General features: G+C 38.1%; 3 protein-coding genes and 1 non-coding gene across 4 annotated transcripts in view; all 4 read left to right on the forward strand.

Moving 5' to 3' along the window:
* Window positions 1-2,751, forward strand: part of mapk15 (mitogen-activated protein kinase 15) — a 6,487-nt gene extending 3,736 nt beyond the window's left edge. Inside the window, exons 9-14 of the mRNA XM_072447442.1 lie at window positions 574-711; window positions 778-883; window positions 1,001-1,292; window positions 1,363-1,481; window positions 2,067-2,219; window positions 2,307-2,751. Coding sequence (XP_072303543.1) covers window positions 574-711; window positions 778-883; window positions 1,001-1,292; window positions 1,363-1,481; window positions 2,067-2,219; window positions 2,307-2,492 — 994 coding nt within the window. The 3' untranslated portion in view covers window positions 2,493-2,751. The remainder of the gene's footprint in view (window positions 1-573; window positions 712-777; window positions 884-1,000; window positions 1,293-1,362; window positions 1,482-2,066; window positions 2,220-2,306) is intronic.
* Window positions 2,752-6,678: 3,927 nt separating this feature from the next.
* grinaa (glutamate receptor, ionotropic, N-methyl D-aspartate-associated protein 1a (glutamate binding)) lies at window positions 6,679-10,075 on the forward strand. The gene is made up of 6 exons (XM_072447443.1): window positions 6,679-7,051; window positions 7,183-7,292; window positions 7,367-7,567; window positions 7,646-7,774; window positions 8,534-8,677; window positions 8,769-10,075. Exons 1-6 carry the CDS (start codon window positions 6,751-6,753, stop codon window positions 8,916-8,918), a joined length of 1,035 nt encoding a protein of 344 aa, XP_072303544.1. The 5' UTR covers window positions 6,679-6,750; the 3' UTR covers window positions 8,919-10,075.
* A 2,585-nt stretch (window positions 10,076-12,660) lies between these two features.
* Window positions 12,661-17,297, forward strand: LOC140362307 (synaptonemal complex central element protein 1). Its single transcript, XM_072448420.1, has 9 exons — window positions 12,661-12,701; window positions 13,065-13,127; window positions 16,208-16,282; window positions 16,391-16,438; window positions 16,557-16,611; window positions 16,709-16,798; window positions 16,870-16,933; window positions 17,034-17,100; window positions 17,185-17,297. Exons 1-9 carry the CDS (start codon window positions 12,695-12,697, stop codon window positions 17,295-17,297), a joined length of 582 nt encoding a protein of 193 aa, XP_072304521.1. The 5' UTR covers window positions 12,661-12,694.
* LOC140362329 (U8 small nucleolar RNA) lies at window positions 14,442-14,572 on the forward strand. The gene has a single exon (XR_011927059.1). It is a non-coding gene; the product is annotated as a U8 small nucleolar RNA (small nucleolar RNA).
* Window positions 17,298-17,367: the final 70 nt, after the last annotated feature.

A 17,367-nucleotide genomic window follows, 5' to 3' on the forward strand; every position in this document is an offset into this window, starting at 1 on the left:
GTCCAATAACCCCTAACAACTGAACAGTTCCCAGACACATGATAGTGGTTCGTCTCCTGCTGCCACACTTTCTCCAACAGTCTGCATTTCCCTGTGAATAATGGGCACTTTGACATGGTGTTATGGAAAAGTGTGATGAATATTTCCAACAGAATTCCCTCCAAACATGTGACTTTGTGGTTCTCCACTGAGAAGTACATATATTTTCCCATTCTTCATCAGTCAAATCAAAATGACCCTCTCTTTCCCATTTATTTTTAATTAAATTAGTAGAGCGGCTGCCTGAATATTCAAAACATTGATATAATTTTATATGATATTATTATTGCGAGCTCCAATTTATAAGCTTTAACAAATGAATCAATCTGAGGGTTTTAGTGGTCATTGCTTTGTTTAATGTCTTGGTTATAATAATTCCTTGCTTGTAAATACCTATAAAAGTCCTGTTTCTCCAATCTTTTACAATCTGGTGAAAAACCTTTACACCGTTTGTTATCTAGACTTTAAGTCTCAAATCTGTGCTGTTAGGTGCAAAACAACCCTAATTTTCATTTATTAATTTCTCTTGACCAGACCTCAAGTGCCTTTGGAGGACCTTCTGCAGCCCTCTGTACCCGCTGATGCCCTGGACCTGCTCAAGGGGCTTCTGGTTTTTAATCCTGACAAGAGGCTAACTGCTGAACAAGCCCTTGAGCACCCCTATGTCACTAAGTAAGTCAAAACAGCATGAATGTATTTTCAATGTATCTTATTTGTTTTTGATGGTTTTGTTCAAAGGTTTCACAATCCAGACCGTGAGCCTTCCCTCAACTATGATGTGATTCTTCCAGTTGATGATGATGTCAGATTATCTGTAGTTCAGTATCGCAACAAGCTTTATGAGGTACAGAAAAAAGATAACGTGATAATGATGCTCAATTTACTTTGACGTTTGAGTATAAAAATGGTAATTCAATTATTGTAATCAGTGAACACAAGAATGTTCTTGTCTTCTTTGCAGATGATACTTGAACAGAGAAATAATCAGGGGATGCTAAAACTTGTGCATCCAAAAAGTGAGTCTAAAGTCAGTGACAGCTGCAAACCAAATGGAAAAATAGACAAGAAACTAGGGGAAACTTCTGATTATGAAGCACATAAAGAAACTAAAGAAACTGACAAGAATCCTAATCTGGCTGTGTCAAAGCCTGGGCCCATGAGCGTATCAAATGAGCCTGAAGCAGAGCGGATAAACCAGCCACTAAGCCCTGCTGTGGGAAAACTCACCTACAACCCCATAACCCATGCCCCAAGTATGCTGCCTTTCTGAAAACACACAGAATAATATACCAAAATATAACAATATTTATGTATTTCATTCAGATGGTTATGTCCAAAGCCCAGCGAGTCATCCGCGTTACTACTCTTTGGCAAATCGAACTGGACCAGCATCCACTGATGATGGAACTGCAGCACCAGCAGAGGGCACCAGTACAAACACAGTAGGAAACTCATCACACACCATCCTGAAAGAAACTGCATGTAGCCTGCGCTCTACTGTTTAAAAAAGGCACTACAATTACATCTGAACCTGATTTACCAGCGCCTTAACATGAATATAGTGGACACAGTTTTCCATCATTCTCATTATTATAAGGACAGGTCTCATGTTCAGGTCTGAACCTCCAGAATCCCCTCACTGAGCTGCAGAGGCCACACTAGCACTCATGATTTGTGCAGGTGCTGGGCTTTAGATAGTGACCATTCAGATTTAAAACTAACTGGATTTAGTTTTAGAATCTTAGACTTATGGAAGGATCATACTGCTTTCTGAGACCCAAAACATTGAATTATAACAAACAACTTGGCCATGTGTTTTGTAATTGAGAATAAGTCAGCTTTACAATTGTCAGCAAAAACTATATTTGATTTGTACATGTTTACCTTACATCTGGGGACAAAGATAGGCCATGTTTATGAAATTGTGAATCCTAATCTTACATACGGTTTGTTCAAAATGATCGTTTTTTTCTGTGATGCACTCACTGCCCTCTTTATTTTGTCTCTCAATAATTCATTTTCATTAGACTATGGACCAGATCATTCATCGAGGGCGCTCAGCTCCTTTGAACCAAAACCGATCCTTCTCTTCAAACACCAACCAGACACAAAACAACCCACTTGTTCGTAAAGAGGACTCGACTTTGTCTTCTGGACTATGCATCACATCAGCCCGTCTGGTCAGTGAAACATTTACTTGTTTATGCTTTAGGTAGTAGTTTTAATGAAACAGAATTAAGTTGCATTTTTCTAATTGTTTGATGCAGAATCAGCGTTCTCATGTTCGTGACCCACAACCTCCTCCTCGATTCAGCAAGAAAGTATTTCAGAATAACTGTAATGTTGCAGCAGCAGGAGACCCACGAGCCAAACTAGGAAGCTACTCTCAAGCATATGGTACAATCACCAGGACTGATCTGGACAATCTACTCAGAAGCCGTCCTTACAACTAGAAGCCAATGTGACCTGGCCTCGAGGTTTGCCTCAAATTGTTTTAAAACACATTGTGTTGCCAGGTCATCTAGAAAATGTATTTCAAATAATATTGTTTATTAACTGAATATCAATGAACAACAATGTTTTATATAACCTGCAATCAGATAACTTTCTCTTTCTGTTCTGGAATATTCTGGAAATGAAAGTGAAAGCAGCCTGGTTAGTCTTTGTCATTGAACTTATCATGTAATTAAATCTGTACTCATGTTCAAAGTGTAAAAAACAGCAGTAAATACTATTCATATTTACACAAATATGATCAATTAATCTCAGATATGTAATATTTCACATTGTGTACATGTTTTGTCAATTAAATCTTGTAAAGTCCCGTGTAAAACACTGCGTCATTGTGACTGAGGATGTTTTGTCATAAGTCAAGCTTTAGTCACGTGACCGCGTCGTGACGTCAGCTCGTGGCATCGGTCAGAGCGCAGTGTGAATGGCGCAGACACGGACGGAGCAGCGTTAGTTTGTGAGAGCTTTTCCATCACTCAGACAGCGCACATCTGCTTCAAACAGAGAGGCAAACACAGGTGAGTGTCGGCTCAGGGCTGATCGGGATAAATACTCTAAATACTGTAAATACTGAGCACTTGTCTCAGATTGTGCTTGTCGGAAATGTCGATTTGGTCAGCGGCAGTGGACGGCCCAAAACCCGCCATCTGACGCTGATAAGGTCACAGCCAGGTCTCATACGGTGCATTTGCTCTTTGGAATAAAGTGGTAACTGCTGTAAATGTAAATGTGCAGTGACATTCTGGGGGCGCGGCGTGGGCTCTTCGTCCTAAACAAATAACCGATCGGCTCCATCATGGCGACGCACAGAGCCTTACATGTGTATTATGTGATGTTATTCAGATGGATATGTCGTGTTTGGAAACGAAGCAGCCGATGCTTTTGCGGGTTGATGTAACAGTGGCGCATTTATGCCCGAGGCCTCTGGATGTGAGCCATAGACCGTCAGATGTAGCGCTGCACAAACTGCGGTCTTTACGGCCGGATCTAACGGAATCCTATACATTCTGACCTATATCTATGATTCTGATCACATTGAGTACTTATGTCGTCAGGCCATCAAAAAGCCCCGTTATCAACAATATTCTCGTTCATACCACGTTGGTTTAATTTAATACAATGGCACAGATGTCTTCTTGTTAACCTATAACGGTTTAGTAATAATTCGACTGAAGGATTATTTCACAAATGTTACTACAGAGGTATTACTATTATTATTATTATTATTATTATTATTATTATTATTATTATTATTATTATTATTATTATTATACTACATCCATAGAAGAAGTTTACGCAAAGAAAAGCATGGGTTTCTGGTGGAGGTTATGTCAGATGTGGAATAACATCTCTGCTTAGAATGTTCCCCAGTATTGCATTAACGCAATTGATCTTAACTGACACAAACAAGTTCTAAGGCCAAGTGACCAGTATGGAGAGGTGATCCCGCTTTCTGAGCAATAGAAAATGCCTGCGTTAAAATAAATGCGTTGTAGATAGCCCACGTTTATTGCCACTGTGAACGTTGCACTGGCTTCTGTCTGTGTGGATCTGCTGACATGACACCACTCACTTTGGCACATACCACTCAGTGTGCTACAGCATGAAGGCCAGACATTCATTATGAAACTAAAACTGATAAACAAAAATAGTATAACATCATCTAAGCTTTTACTTAGTAGCTGTTAAAGGATGATTTGAACAATTATGAGTTTGTAAAAAGCAGCTTTCTATCAATGTAATATCCACGTGGTCCTGCACTGCTTTAGCCCAGTGCATTTGTCTCCAATCCACCAGTGCTTGTGTTTTGGTGTCACATGCAAACTACTGAGTAGCCGAGTGGTCGGTGTGTTTCTTGGTATTTTTCAGTCATGCCCTATGTTGAACATGGGTTTTCAAGGCATTGTACTGGTCTAATTGTGTTAACATAGCTCTGTGACCGTTCCACTGAATCTCTGGCACTAACCTAATTCTCCTCTGAGTGATGGCTCAGAAGCAGAGACAGACTGTATCTACAGCACACTGTGAACAAGAGGATTTTAAAAGTTAATGCTTGGATAGCGCTGCATCAAATTCAAAAACAAATGTCACCAAGTTCATTCTTATGTGATTGTATTGTTTATTTACCTGCAAACAAATCTTGATATAACTCCCTCGTCACACTTCCTCCTTATACCATGTCACTGTAGTGTCACATGAAAACACGGCTTGTTGTCAGACAAAACAGGAAAGTCCTTTGACTTGTGTTTGTAGTGTTGTGCCTGATGACTTCAGGCCCTAAAGTCATCAGGGCCCTGCGCTACAGACGTAACGCAAGAATTATACATCGGGGAGGGAGGAGGAGGAACTCATGTGCTTTGAACTGAAGAAGTCTAAAGAATAAAGTCTGGCGGTAATGTAACACTTGGATACCAGCCGCCATAAAACACCAAAGAAGAAGAGGAATTATATGTCTGTAACGTATACAGAGGTATATACAGAATTATACGTCTGTAACGTATACAGAGGTATATACGGAATAGAACAGGGCCCTGATGACTTCATCTCCGAATCAAGTCTGAAGTCTGACGTAGAAGTATAGTGGCATAATGTAACACTTGGATACCAACCGCCATAAACCCCAAAGAAGAAGTTGGAGTGACAGTTTAAAGTTATTTTATGCTTTTTTCAGGTATTTAATATAACATGATTTAACATTTAGTTTGTTGCAAACCGCAACATTGATAATAAAATAGGTTTGTTGACTTTACTGGCCCCGCCCCCTATTATACGTGTTTTACCATATCAAGCAGCAGTTTCTAATTGACTTGTTTTTATTGTTGAAACATTTGATCAATCATCAGCTCTTTATAAGTATATGGATGGAACATCGTTTTACTTGCTTTAAAGCTCATAAAAGTCGATTTGACATAATATGCCCTCCAAGTTGGCCTCCAGTTTTCCATAGTCTTTGCCGTACTCAATATATTGTATCATTTATAACTCACTATCATGTATCGTATAAATAAATGTTTCCAAATTGACTGTGGGAAATATTTTAGTATTACAAATCAAATAAATTAACTTGCATCTACAAGAAGAAACCAACCTTTGATGGCAGAAGGAAGTTAACAGAATTTATAATATAATATATATTTTGAAAAGTAAACAATTAATAAATGCTATGGCTATTTTTGTACAACTGTCATTTGAACCACTCCAGTTGGTCACTGGAAAGAGACCAACAAACAGCAAAAAAAAAACACTGCCTGTAGTTCCAAACATACATTTGGAACTACAGGGCATGTGTTTTTCTTATAATTTTCATTCTATTCATTCTAATAGGTTTATATTTCTTTCAGATGTGAAGGATGTTTGGCTTTTGTTTGAATGCTAAAGATAAAAACATGGCTTTGGCACCCATCGGCAGCTGCATTGGAGGAGACTGGGACATATTATGTCAAATCAACATGTATGAGCTTAAACCATATTATAACCATTTTCCCGCATCAGAGCTGTATTTTGATTGATTCATGCATGTTTGAGTAATCCTGCATTGTCCTGCATTTGAGGCTTGAATGCTAAGAAAACGTTTCAGCTCCTCCCTATTTCTGCCAACCGCTCTGTACTTACTTTCTATTCTTTTTTTTAAATTCACACAACAGGACATTTATGTAGACTTTTTTTTTTTTTTTTACATGAATACATGTCAAATATTCGCACAAAAAAAGTGTGAGTATATATATATATATATATATATAAACAATCAAAGCCTGAGTCCACAAGAGGACCCCAGAACACCGGTCTCCATCTCAGTTGCATCGGGTGCAGAGAGATAGCGATGGGCGGATTGATACTTAATATCAATATATCTAAACTGACAGAGGTATCGAAAAGTATTGATTATAGTGAGGGCCAAGGTCAAATGTTCAGTCGTTTAATTTCAATGCATTTTAGTACAAAACTCTTTGTTATTGGTATTGCAGAATTTGCAATAGTATTATTTGGTATCGGATCGAATCAAAAATTATTCAACGGTATCGCCCATCACTACTGAGAGACAAATGTGCAGGTGAAGCAGCATTTCATACTGTAATACTGTTTATAAAGCACAAACAATTTTTATTGTGCTTGTGTAATTGTCATAATTTTTGTTTGATTTACTTTCTTTCTCTTACTTTATAGATTGTCATTGTTGCAGAATAAAGAGTCCTTCACATCATGTCCCAGGACAAGAGTGGATACCCAGTAATGGGTGAGACCAACCCACTCCACAACAATGTCTATGGTCCACCTCCTCAGCCGGGTTTTGGTATGCCCCCTCCGAACTACAACCAAGCCCCCCAATACCCTCCAGCGGCTGGTTATGGACAGCCTGGGTTCGCTCAGGCAGCTCCTGGCTTTGCCCCTGGTCCCTACCCACAAATGCCTTATCCTCAGATGCCCTACCCACAAGGACCCTACCCTCAGGGGCCATATCAGCAAGGACCAGCTCAGCCAGGCTTTCCTGCAGACCCCAATGGTAAGTGACTTTGCAGTGCCAAAATATATTATTTTGTCACAATATTTCACCCAAACATGAATAAATCTAGAGTAAACCATGCCTTTCTTTATCTACATGAAATAAACAATGTATGTCTGTATACTTTTCAGCTATGGGTAGCCCAGGCTATGGTGATGGACCACCATCTTACTATGACAATGATGAATTCACAAATTCTGGCTTTGAAGACAAGACCATTCGACAAGCCTTCATTAGAAAGGTATATTTTAAGATAGTACAAGTATTTTAAGTCTCAAAGATTAAGTTTCCAACAATGTTTCCTGTTTGTATTAGGTCTTCATGGTACTCACGGTTCAGCTGCTGGTCACATTCTCTTTTGTTGCTGTGTTCACTTTTGTCGATGACGCCAAGTACTTTGTGCGGCGTAATCCATGGACATACTACGTATCCTATGCAGTTTTCTTTGTGTCTTTAATCGTCCTGAGCTGCTGTGGTGACTTCCGCCGCAAACACCCTTGGAATTTGGTTGCGCTGGTAAAAATGAATACGATATTGGATTAGTTCTGTGATACTTTTGTACATGTGCTTATGAATGTTTTCTGTATTTCACAGTCCATCTTGACCCTGAGCCTGTCTTATATGGTGGGAATGATCGCTAGCTTTTATGACACAGAGACGGTCATTATTGCAGTGGGCATCACGGCTGTGGTTTGCTTCACTGTGGTCCTCTTCTCCCTACAGGTCAGTCTTTTTCCAATTCATGCTGCTCATTGTCTAAAACAGGGGTGTCCAAACTATGGCCCCAGGGCAAAATACAGCTCTCAGGCCTATTTTTGTTGTTCTGCTGTATTGGCACACATCATCTAATCCAATTTTATTGCAAGTTTAAAATGATTTGCTATTATAATCTCAATTCATATGATTGTGACGTGAGACAAACCTGAGTGTGGTAGGGCAAGTTTATTTGTAGAGCACAATTTACACAAGGCAATTCAAAGTGCTTTAAACGACAGGGGGAAAGCATTAAAATCACAAAGACATGGCAGAAATCACAAAACCTAAATTTCTATTAATTTCACAATTTTGCTGACATGAGTCATAAATTTTGTTCGTGCTTAGTGATCCACCAGATGGAAAATCTATTGGATCACACTGGCAGACACTGGCAGACACTCTTTACCATATTCATTTGACATTTCCGTGTGACAGGAGTCTCCGGGATGGGCACATCGCTTTAAATGGATTCTTCCCCATGTTTGACCGTCCCTAGAAGTCTTAAGGTCCTCGGACTGAATTATTGCATTGTAGAACTTTAAAACCACCGATCAATGCAACTTGTTTTAATAGTTCAAAGTATTTACCACAAGTCTGGCCCTCCACTTTGTCTACTAAAAAGTTTGGACATCCCTGGGCTAAAACCTAAAAACATGAATTAATAAGCCTGATCAACATACTGTGCAGTTCAAATTCTGTAGGTATTGAAACTTATTTTTCTCTCAGAGTAAATATGACTTCACTTCCTGCCGGGGTGTGCTGTTTGTGTGCCTGATAGTCCTGATGCTTTTTGCTATCCTCTGTATCTTCATTCGTCACAAGATCTTGCACATTGTCTATGCCTCTCTGGGGGCTCTGCTCTTCACCTGCGTAAGTTGACCACTGTATTTTACAAATGTGAACGTTTATTGTTCAGAACTGTATCTATTCTATTTACCTACATTTTATTTGTGTTTGTTAGTTTTTGGCTGTGGACACTCAATTGCTCCTGGGAAACAAGAAGCTAGCCTTGAGCCCAGAGGAGTACATATTTGCTGCTCTCAACCTCTACACTGACATTGTCAACATTTTCCTCTACATCCTGGCTATTGTGGGACGTTCCCGTGAATAAGTGACATCTTGAAGGAAATAGAGGACTTGAGAGATGCACATGTCCTTTCCTATAAAACATCCACTTGTTTATTTGTCACGCTGGTTTTATTTGAACAAATGAACAGGTGTTAAAGCACAGCTAATAACGCCTTTCACTAATATGAATAGTTCAGTGACCCCTTTGTCTTTGCTTTTACTAACAAACAAGATTGTATTTTGTCACCCAGTTTTCAGTTTGCATTAACTGGATAAAAAACATGAAGGAGCTTCAAATTCCACACACCGGGTTTGTTAGGTTACAAATGATCTGCCTGGCAGCCTAGGGGAAACCTTTGTTCTCTTGTGTCCCAGGTAACTTGGTGACATTGCTGTATATAGTTGTTAGTGTAACACCACTTCCTCCCGAATAGCATGTGGAAGCAATTCTTGTGGTGTTTTCTGCACTCTGCCATTAAATCTTATTGGATACATGATTAAATAACGATATTGGTTGTATTGTACAGCATTTAAAGTAAGGTCACTATTTATTTTAAGGATGTAGATTATTATTATTATTATTATTATTATTATTATTATTATTATTATTATTACTATTATTACTATTATTTAATTATTAACCTCTGGTCTGGTCAGTATCTGAAATCTGTGTGCTGTATGTTTGTCCACACCCAATGTGAACTACTGGTATTAGTTAATACTTTGGCTAACTTTTGATTGTGTTTTTATACAGTGAAAAACAACAGATGTGAATTTACAATGTGTGGAGCAAACAGGGCTGCATTTAACTTTCAACCTAAGTCACACTGTTCATCTTGTGGCTGGAGGACAGTGGGCACACATCATCAAGATGCTTTCAAACCAAATTAAACACGTAAAAATCTATAGGAACTAGAATCCAAGTAATTTTAAAAATCGTATGTATTTCCACCTGCACGGCCCAACTCTATTTGCATGTGCTTCAGGTGCACATTGTACAGGTTTTCTTAAATGAAGCAACAGTTACAGTCATTTGGCAACTTTTAGACTCCTTAACCTATGTGTTGGTATTTTACTAATATATATAATAAAACTGTAGTGATTTGATGTGTATAGATCAAGTATTGTTTGCATTTGCACTGTCACTCCAGGGCTGTACTCTGTACCATTTAATGCTTTTCATTAAAACAAATAATGTCATGAATTACTAGTGTTTTTTAATCATCTTATCTAAATAGAAGTCAGAAGCTCCACCAGCTTTCACTCCAGTAATTCTTCCTTCTAGTGTGTGGCTACCACAAAAAATCCACACTACACCTGACATTAACATGACGGTCATTAATCTAACCTCTGTTACATAAACTGACCTGACATTAACATGACGGTCATTAATCTAATCTCTGTTACATAAACTCACCTGACATGAACATGACGGTCATTAATAAGCCTCCGTTACATAAACTGACCTGACATTAACATGACGGTCATTAATAAGCCTCCGTTACATAAACCCACATGACATTAACATGACGGTCATTAAACTAACCTCTGTTACATAAACTCACCTGACATGAACATGACGGTCATTAATCTAATCTCTGTTACATAAACTCACCTGACATTAACATGACGGTCATTAATAAACCTCTGTTACATAAACTCACCTGACATTAACATGACGGTCATTAATCTAATCTCTGTTACATAAACTCACCTGACATTAACTTGACGGTCATTAATAAACCTCTGTTACATAAACTCACCTGACATGAACATGACGGTCATTAATAAACCTCTGCTACATAAACTCACCTGACATTAACATGACGGTCATTAATAAACCTCTGCTACATAAACTCACCTGACATGAACATGACGGTCATTAATAAACCTCTGCCACATAAACTCACCTGACATTAACATGACGGTCATTAATAAACCTCTGCTACATAAACTCACCTGACATTAACATGACGGTCATTAATAAACCTCTGTTACATAAACTCACCTGACATGAACATGACGGTCATTAATAAACCTCTGCTACATAAACTCACCTGACATTAACATGACGGTCATTAATAAACCTCTGTTACATAAACTCACCTGACATTAACATGACGGTCATTAATAAACCTCTGCTACATAAACTCACCTGACATTAACATGACGGTCATTAATAAACCTCTGTTACATAAACTCACCTGACATTAACATGACGGTCATTAATAAACCTCTGTTACATAAACTCACCTGACATTAACATGACGGTCATTAATAAACCTCTGCTACATAAACTCACCTGACATTAACATGACGGTCATTAATAAACCTCTGCTACATAAACTCACCTGACATTAACATGACGGTCATTAATAAACCTCTGTTACATAAACTCACCTGACATTAACATGACGGTCATTAATAAACCTCTGTTACATAAACTCACCTGACATTAACATGACGGTCATTAATAAACCTCTGTTACATAAACTCACCTGACATTAACATGACGGTCATTAATAAACCTCTGTTACATAAACTCACCTGACATTAACATGACGGTCATTAATAAACCTCTGTTACATAAACTCACCTGACATTAACATGACGGTCATTAATAAACCTCTGCTACATAAACTCACCTGACATTAACATGACGGTCATTAATAAACCTGTTACATAAACTGACCTGACATTAACATGACGGTCATTAATAAACCTCTGTTACATAAACTCACCTGACATTAACATGACGGTCATTAATAAACCTCTGCTACATAAACTCACCTGACATGAACATGACGGTCATTAATAAACCTCTGCTACATAAACTCACCTGACATGAACATGACGGTCATTAATAAACCTCTGCTACATAAACTCACCTGACATTAACATGACGGTCATTAATAAACCTCTGCTACATAAACTCACCTGACATTAACATGACGGTCATTAATAAACCTCTGCTACATAAACTCACCTGACATTAACATGACGGTCATTAATAAACCTCTGCTACATAAACTCACCTGACATTAACATGACGGTCATTAATAAACCTCTGTTACATAAACTCACCTGACATTAACATGACGGTCATTAATAAACCTCTGTTACATAAACTCACCTGACATTAACATGACGGTCATTAATAAACCTCTGCTACATAAACTCACCTGACATTAACATGACGGTCATTAATAAACCTCTGCTACATAAACTCACCTGACATTAACATGACGGTCATTAATAAACCTCTGTTACATAAACTCACCTGACATTAACATGACGGTCATTAATAAACCTCTGTTACATAAACTCACCTGACATTAACATGACGGTCATTAATAAACCTCTGCTACATAAACTCACCTGACATTAACATGACGGTCATTAATAAACCTCTGTTACATAAACTCACCTGACATTAACATGACGGTCATTAATAAACCTCTGTTACATAAACTCACCTGACATTAACATGACGGTCATTAATAAACCTCTGTTACATAAACTCACCTGACATTAACATGACGGTCATTAATAAACCTCTGTTACATAAACTCACCTGACATTAACATGACGGTCATTAATAAACCTCTGCTACATAAACTCACCTGACATTAACATGACGGTCATTAATAAACCTCTGTTACATAAACTCACCTGACATTAACATGACGGTCATTAATAAACCTCTGTTACATAAACTCACCTGCGTCTTGAGAACCGTCGGCTCGAGGCTCGAGAGTTTAGTCGTGAGAACTTTGAAGAAAAAAGTCACTCAGTTCAGCAGCTGAACAATTGCAAGAAATGGCAGGTGATTAATTAACACGCACATTAACACTTAATGAGCACACTGCTTAATTGTTCACACGCTAAAAGCTAGGTTAATTTATCTTTAACTAAATTAAAGTAGCTTAAACGTTTAGCTATGCTAATTTTGTGTCTAGCTAGCGTGAGTTATTTTTGAGTCAACTAAACTATTGTAAAAGAAATACGATTCATCAATGTTCACAATGTATTTTCTAAACAGGTATAAACATTGCAGACGTACTTAACCCTGTATCCAACATTGATGCTCAAGGTTAGTGACCAGAATGCATCTTAATTAGCATGTAGCTAACTGTTATGTGGTTTACCTTCGACACCATACACTTTCATTTACTATATATTTTATCAGGAATGGGAATCTGTGAACCTAAAGTTGAGCAACTGTTGGCAAAACTGACGAGACTTCAGCAAGGTAGGTTTATTTCACTTTAAAAATGAGGAGAAATTAGGCTCTCGGCCTGATCCTGGCGTGCCAAAACTACATACTTTGACAATAAGGGTCAGGCAACCAGATTAACATCGTTTTGCGATTTACTGTACATTTTAAAATATAAAACCATCATTGTATCTGTAACATTTGCGTGAAGAGAAGTAAGACAGATCTGACATGGCGGCTGGAGACCTGAGTCTTGGTGCTTAATGGTTTTCTGTTTTGCCAGTAATATCTACTTCGTATGTGTCAATAAACAACCGTGATGAAAACACGTTTGGACGCTAGTTTACACGATAAATTCAGACAAAAATATATATTTAATCTATAGTTTGGTCATCTGCATAAATTATGTTATGTATTAGTGTTACGTGTGTCATGTCGGTTACGTTGAATACACTTAGTTCTGAGCTCAGGAACAAACCAATAAACCAGATCAAACCAATAAACCAGATCATTAGTTTGTCCTGAGAGGAGCTATGTCAGATTTACTTAAAGATGTAGAGACATTGTCGATCCTGCTTGTGTGCTAAATAAGATTATCTTAATATTTGTCCTTTATTATTTTTTTACTTTGGTAGAATCTATGAACCGCTGTCATAAAGAAGGAGTTAAACATAAACTTTATGGGTCAGACTCGCAAAACGACACATTTATAAAAATGAAAAAACAAACAAAAAAGCCGTGGAACATCCCAATTAAACTGCTGGGTTTCTACTGGGAATACAATGTTGTGTCAGAATACTTGAACGCTAGTTTAGTGCTAGGCATCTTAAAAACTCCATTGGTTTAACATTGATAGCTGAAAAGTCGATGACTGTTGACGACACAACCCTGAGCCAGGCCAGGACGGTATCATCTTGATAAACAGTGGCTCTTTGTAACTTCCGCTTTGGCTCGGAACGTTTGATATTTTAGTTCAAGTGAAGTTTAAACGGGCCTAGATTAATAATGCGTCGAATAACATATTAAGTCTACAATTTATTGTACTTTTTGTGATAATTTGAAATAGAAACTACATGTTGTTTGGCAAAACAAAGTGTAGCTGGTGTTAGCCAATGAGTGGCACATATGCAAATATTGACGGACTGTTTCCTCGCTTCCTGTTGAATAATGTTATTAACTAAACATCTCCACAGATTACACAGATTACTAGATATACTTTGATACTACTTACTAAAACGTGTTGTTTTATGTTTCATGTGAAAACTTAGTGAACGCCTGTCTAACTAAATGAACCCTGACTCAGACTCGCGTGCATGCACTTTGAATAAGCTGCACTGACGTCACGGGACATCTTCAGTGAGGTACATCCTTACCTGTTACTCCTCCGGGAGTATCAGCACGTGATGAATGGAAGTTCATGAGATATGATTAATGTCTCCCTCGTGCAGAGAACTGCAACACTCTGCTCGAGCCATTCTGATTCTTAGATGTTAAAAATATCTAAACTTAATTTTATCCATTGTTAATAAATGTCAAAGATGTTTTATATTCGTCATAAGGCGCTGGTACAGCTGGCAGCCAGGTGTAAACGCTCTCTCTTCTTTCTCACACTTATTGTGCTTTATCTCCTATATTTTGTAAATATAGTTAGTATATTTTTTCTAATTTACTGTACGATAGGGACACGCGCTGGAATAGTTTTTTAATTCAACTGTTTTTGACTTTTTTGGGCTGGATTTGAGCGTTTTTCGTCGTGTTGTTGTGACGTGAGCTAGCTCCGAGCGAGCCCACCAGCCCCCTCCTCCCCCCGCGCCCTCCGGCCGCGCTAAAGTACGGCGTGTCGTCGGTACACGTTTATATACACGTTTATATGAAAGAGGAACTTCACGAACGATCGGGACACGCACTGGAATCGCTTTAAATTAACTTGTTTTGACTTTATTCGGCTGGATTGAGTGTTTTCGTCGTGTCGTTGTGATGTGTTTTGGCTCTGAGTCCCCCGGCTCCGGCCCCGCCCCCCGGCTCCGGCCCCGCCCCCCGGCTCCGGCCCCGCCCCCCGGCCGGCGCCGTACCGCGTTTACACAAAGGAAGAACTCATGAAACTGCAGAGAACCAGTCGTCTTACCCGGAGATCGTCACGTTATCCCGTCGCAATACTGACCTAACCTAATACTGATGTGCAATTCTGTCGTATGTGCAATTGCTGTTGGAATTCATGTGCAATTACTGTGAAATTCATGTGCAATCTATGTGCTGTCGTGACACATATTCATGTGCAATTACTGTCGGGATCACATGCAATGGTATTTATTTATTTATTTGTCTATGGGAGTTTTTGTTTATAGGAGATCTTCTACTGAAAGTGTTTTTCAGACTTTCTATAAGTGATCTGTTCTTCTGTATCTACCTCTGTATCTACCTGCGTTGCACCAATGAAATTTCCCCATGTGGGACAATAAAGGAATATCTTAATATTATAAATTGTCCAAGAAACAGTTGTTATTGATTACATTGTTCATATCTGTGAAATATCCTAAGGTTGTTTCACATTTCTGATTATTTCTATCAGTGACTAAAATCCATTAACGACTTATACCACAACAAACACCTACATTTGAATAATATTAAATTATTAAATGTAGTATTATTCAATTGTATTAGATATTATTGGCATATAGAATGTTGTGATGTTTATGCCTAATAACATTTCTACATGATTGAACATTCATTGGTAGGGCTAATTGACCAGGGGAAAATGTATGATTCTAGTGGATTGATTCCTGTCAATTGTAAGATTTATTAATAATCGTACATATCATATAGTTCCATTCAACACACTGCATTTGCTGCATTTGAAGTTCTATGTGGGATGTGCCTCACTGATCTAACGCTATGATCGCTCGGTACAGGAAGCACTCTGACTCACGGTGGTAACTTTGCTCTCTCTGCTGGTCCAGCCAGTCCCCTCCACATTATGTTCAGTTTTCTGTCCAGACGTGTTAGGGTTATGGCTGGTCAGGCAAGTGTTTTACCACATGTTTCATTTCAAGTCAGTGTTGTAAAGAACATGTTGTTTGTCACACTACTGAGATCTAACTTTGTTGTACTGTGTTAAGATAAAACAGACTTAGAAGAGGAAATCCAAGACATCCGATCTGTCAGTGACTCTCTGCAGAAGGAACTGGAAACCCGTAAGGACAATTATTCATCATTAATATCAAAGTGCTTCCATATGAACAATAAACCACATTAGATTGTACTGTCTTTTTATGTGGATTTTAATTGCATCCTCACTGCAGTGCAAACAGAGTCTTATCAACTGGAGGTAATACATAAACAAAAAGAAGGTGTGTATTTTAGAAATGAGTTATTTTTGAACCATTTTTATTATTCAACAAATTGTAGATTTAATGTCATGGTGGTTTGAGAAATTAAATATTGTGTAAATCAAAGTGTTTCTTGCAGGGTTGTGCCAGAAGCTACAGTATCTGTGTGAAGAGTCAGAGCAGGACTTTACCAGGTCAGTTCATAAACGAGTCCAGGAGGGGGCAGGAAGCCATTGTGTCAAAGTCAATGTGAGTTCTAAATTCAGTTAGATATTGTTGAAACATTTTCAGACAACTGAAGCATAATAAGTCAACTGAAGCTCTGTCAGCACAATACAACTGTGAGATTCAGGCCATGAAGTTGAAACACCGGAAGCTACGGTACAGCTATTTTTTCTTCTTTCTCGTGTGTATATTTGCTCGTAGTTTAAAAAGACATCTCTTTTTTACAGAATTAAATTTGAAAACCATCTATACCAGCTGATTGAGCAGCAAAAGAACTTGTACTCTGTTTTTGTATGTGTTTTACATGTAACTAAAATACCATAGATACGATTTAAATTATATTAAGTTTATATAATAGATCATAATATACTTCACATGTATCTTTAAACAGATGCCAGACAGACTTCCAGCTGAAATTGACAATGCTGAGAATACAAAAGGTCAACTGTTAGCTGCTGGTAAGTAACATTGTGCCTAATTTATTACATCAAGAACTGCAGAATATTGCTGTACCAAATCTTTAATTGTTTTTGTGATTTAAGAAAAACTTAAGCAGACCCTGGTAAACACACTGGAAGAAGAAATAGAAAAATGGAAGCAGGAGAAACGAGACAGTGCATCTGTTGCAGTGCAAGAAGAGGCTGTGACTATGTAGCCTCGTTTACAAAAGTTGGATTATCACAGTAGTTTGTGAATTAATTTGTATTTTGTGTGGCATTAGAACA

This window comes from Eucyclogobius newberryi, unplaced genomic scaffold (assembly GCF_026437365.1).
Source record: "Eucyclogobius newberryi isolate DKJ021-1_F unplaced genomic scaffold, fEucNew1.0.hap1 SCAF_16, whole genome shotgun sequence".
NCBI lineage: Eukaryota > Metazoa > Chordata > Actinopteri > Gobiiformes > Gobiidae > Eucyclogobius > Eucyclogobius newberryi.

What these genes read in the sequence shown, in the direction of transcription:
- grinaa (XM_072447443.1), top strand. Translation starts at nt 6,751, where the DNA reads ATGTCCCAGGACAAGAGTGGATACCCAGTAATGGGTGAGACCAACCCA. An exon ending in CTTTCCTGCAGACCCCAATG is followed by an intron (nt 7,052 to 7,182) that starts GTAAGTGACTTT and finishes TATACTTTTCAG; the next exon opens with CTATGGGTAGCCCAGGCTAT. An exon ending in CTTGGAATTTGGTTGCGCTG is followed by an intron (nt 7,568 to 7,645) that starts GTAAAAATGAAT and finishes TGTATTTCACAG; the next exon opens with TCCATCTTGACCCTGAGCCT.
- LOC140362307 (XM_072448420.1), top strand. An exon ending in ACTGACGAGACTTCAGCAAG is followed by an intron (nt 13,128 to 16,207) that starts GTAGGTTTATTT and finishes TACTGTGTTAAG; the next exon opens with ATAAAACAGACTTAGAAGAG. An exon ending in AGAACTTGTACTCTGTTTTT is followed by an intron (nt 16,934 to 17,033) that starts GTATGTGTTTTA and finishes ATCTTTAAACAG; the next exon opens with ATGCCAGACAGACTTCCAGC.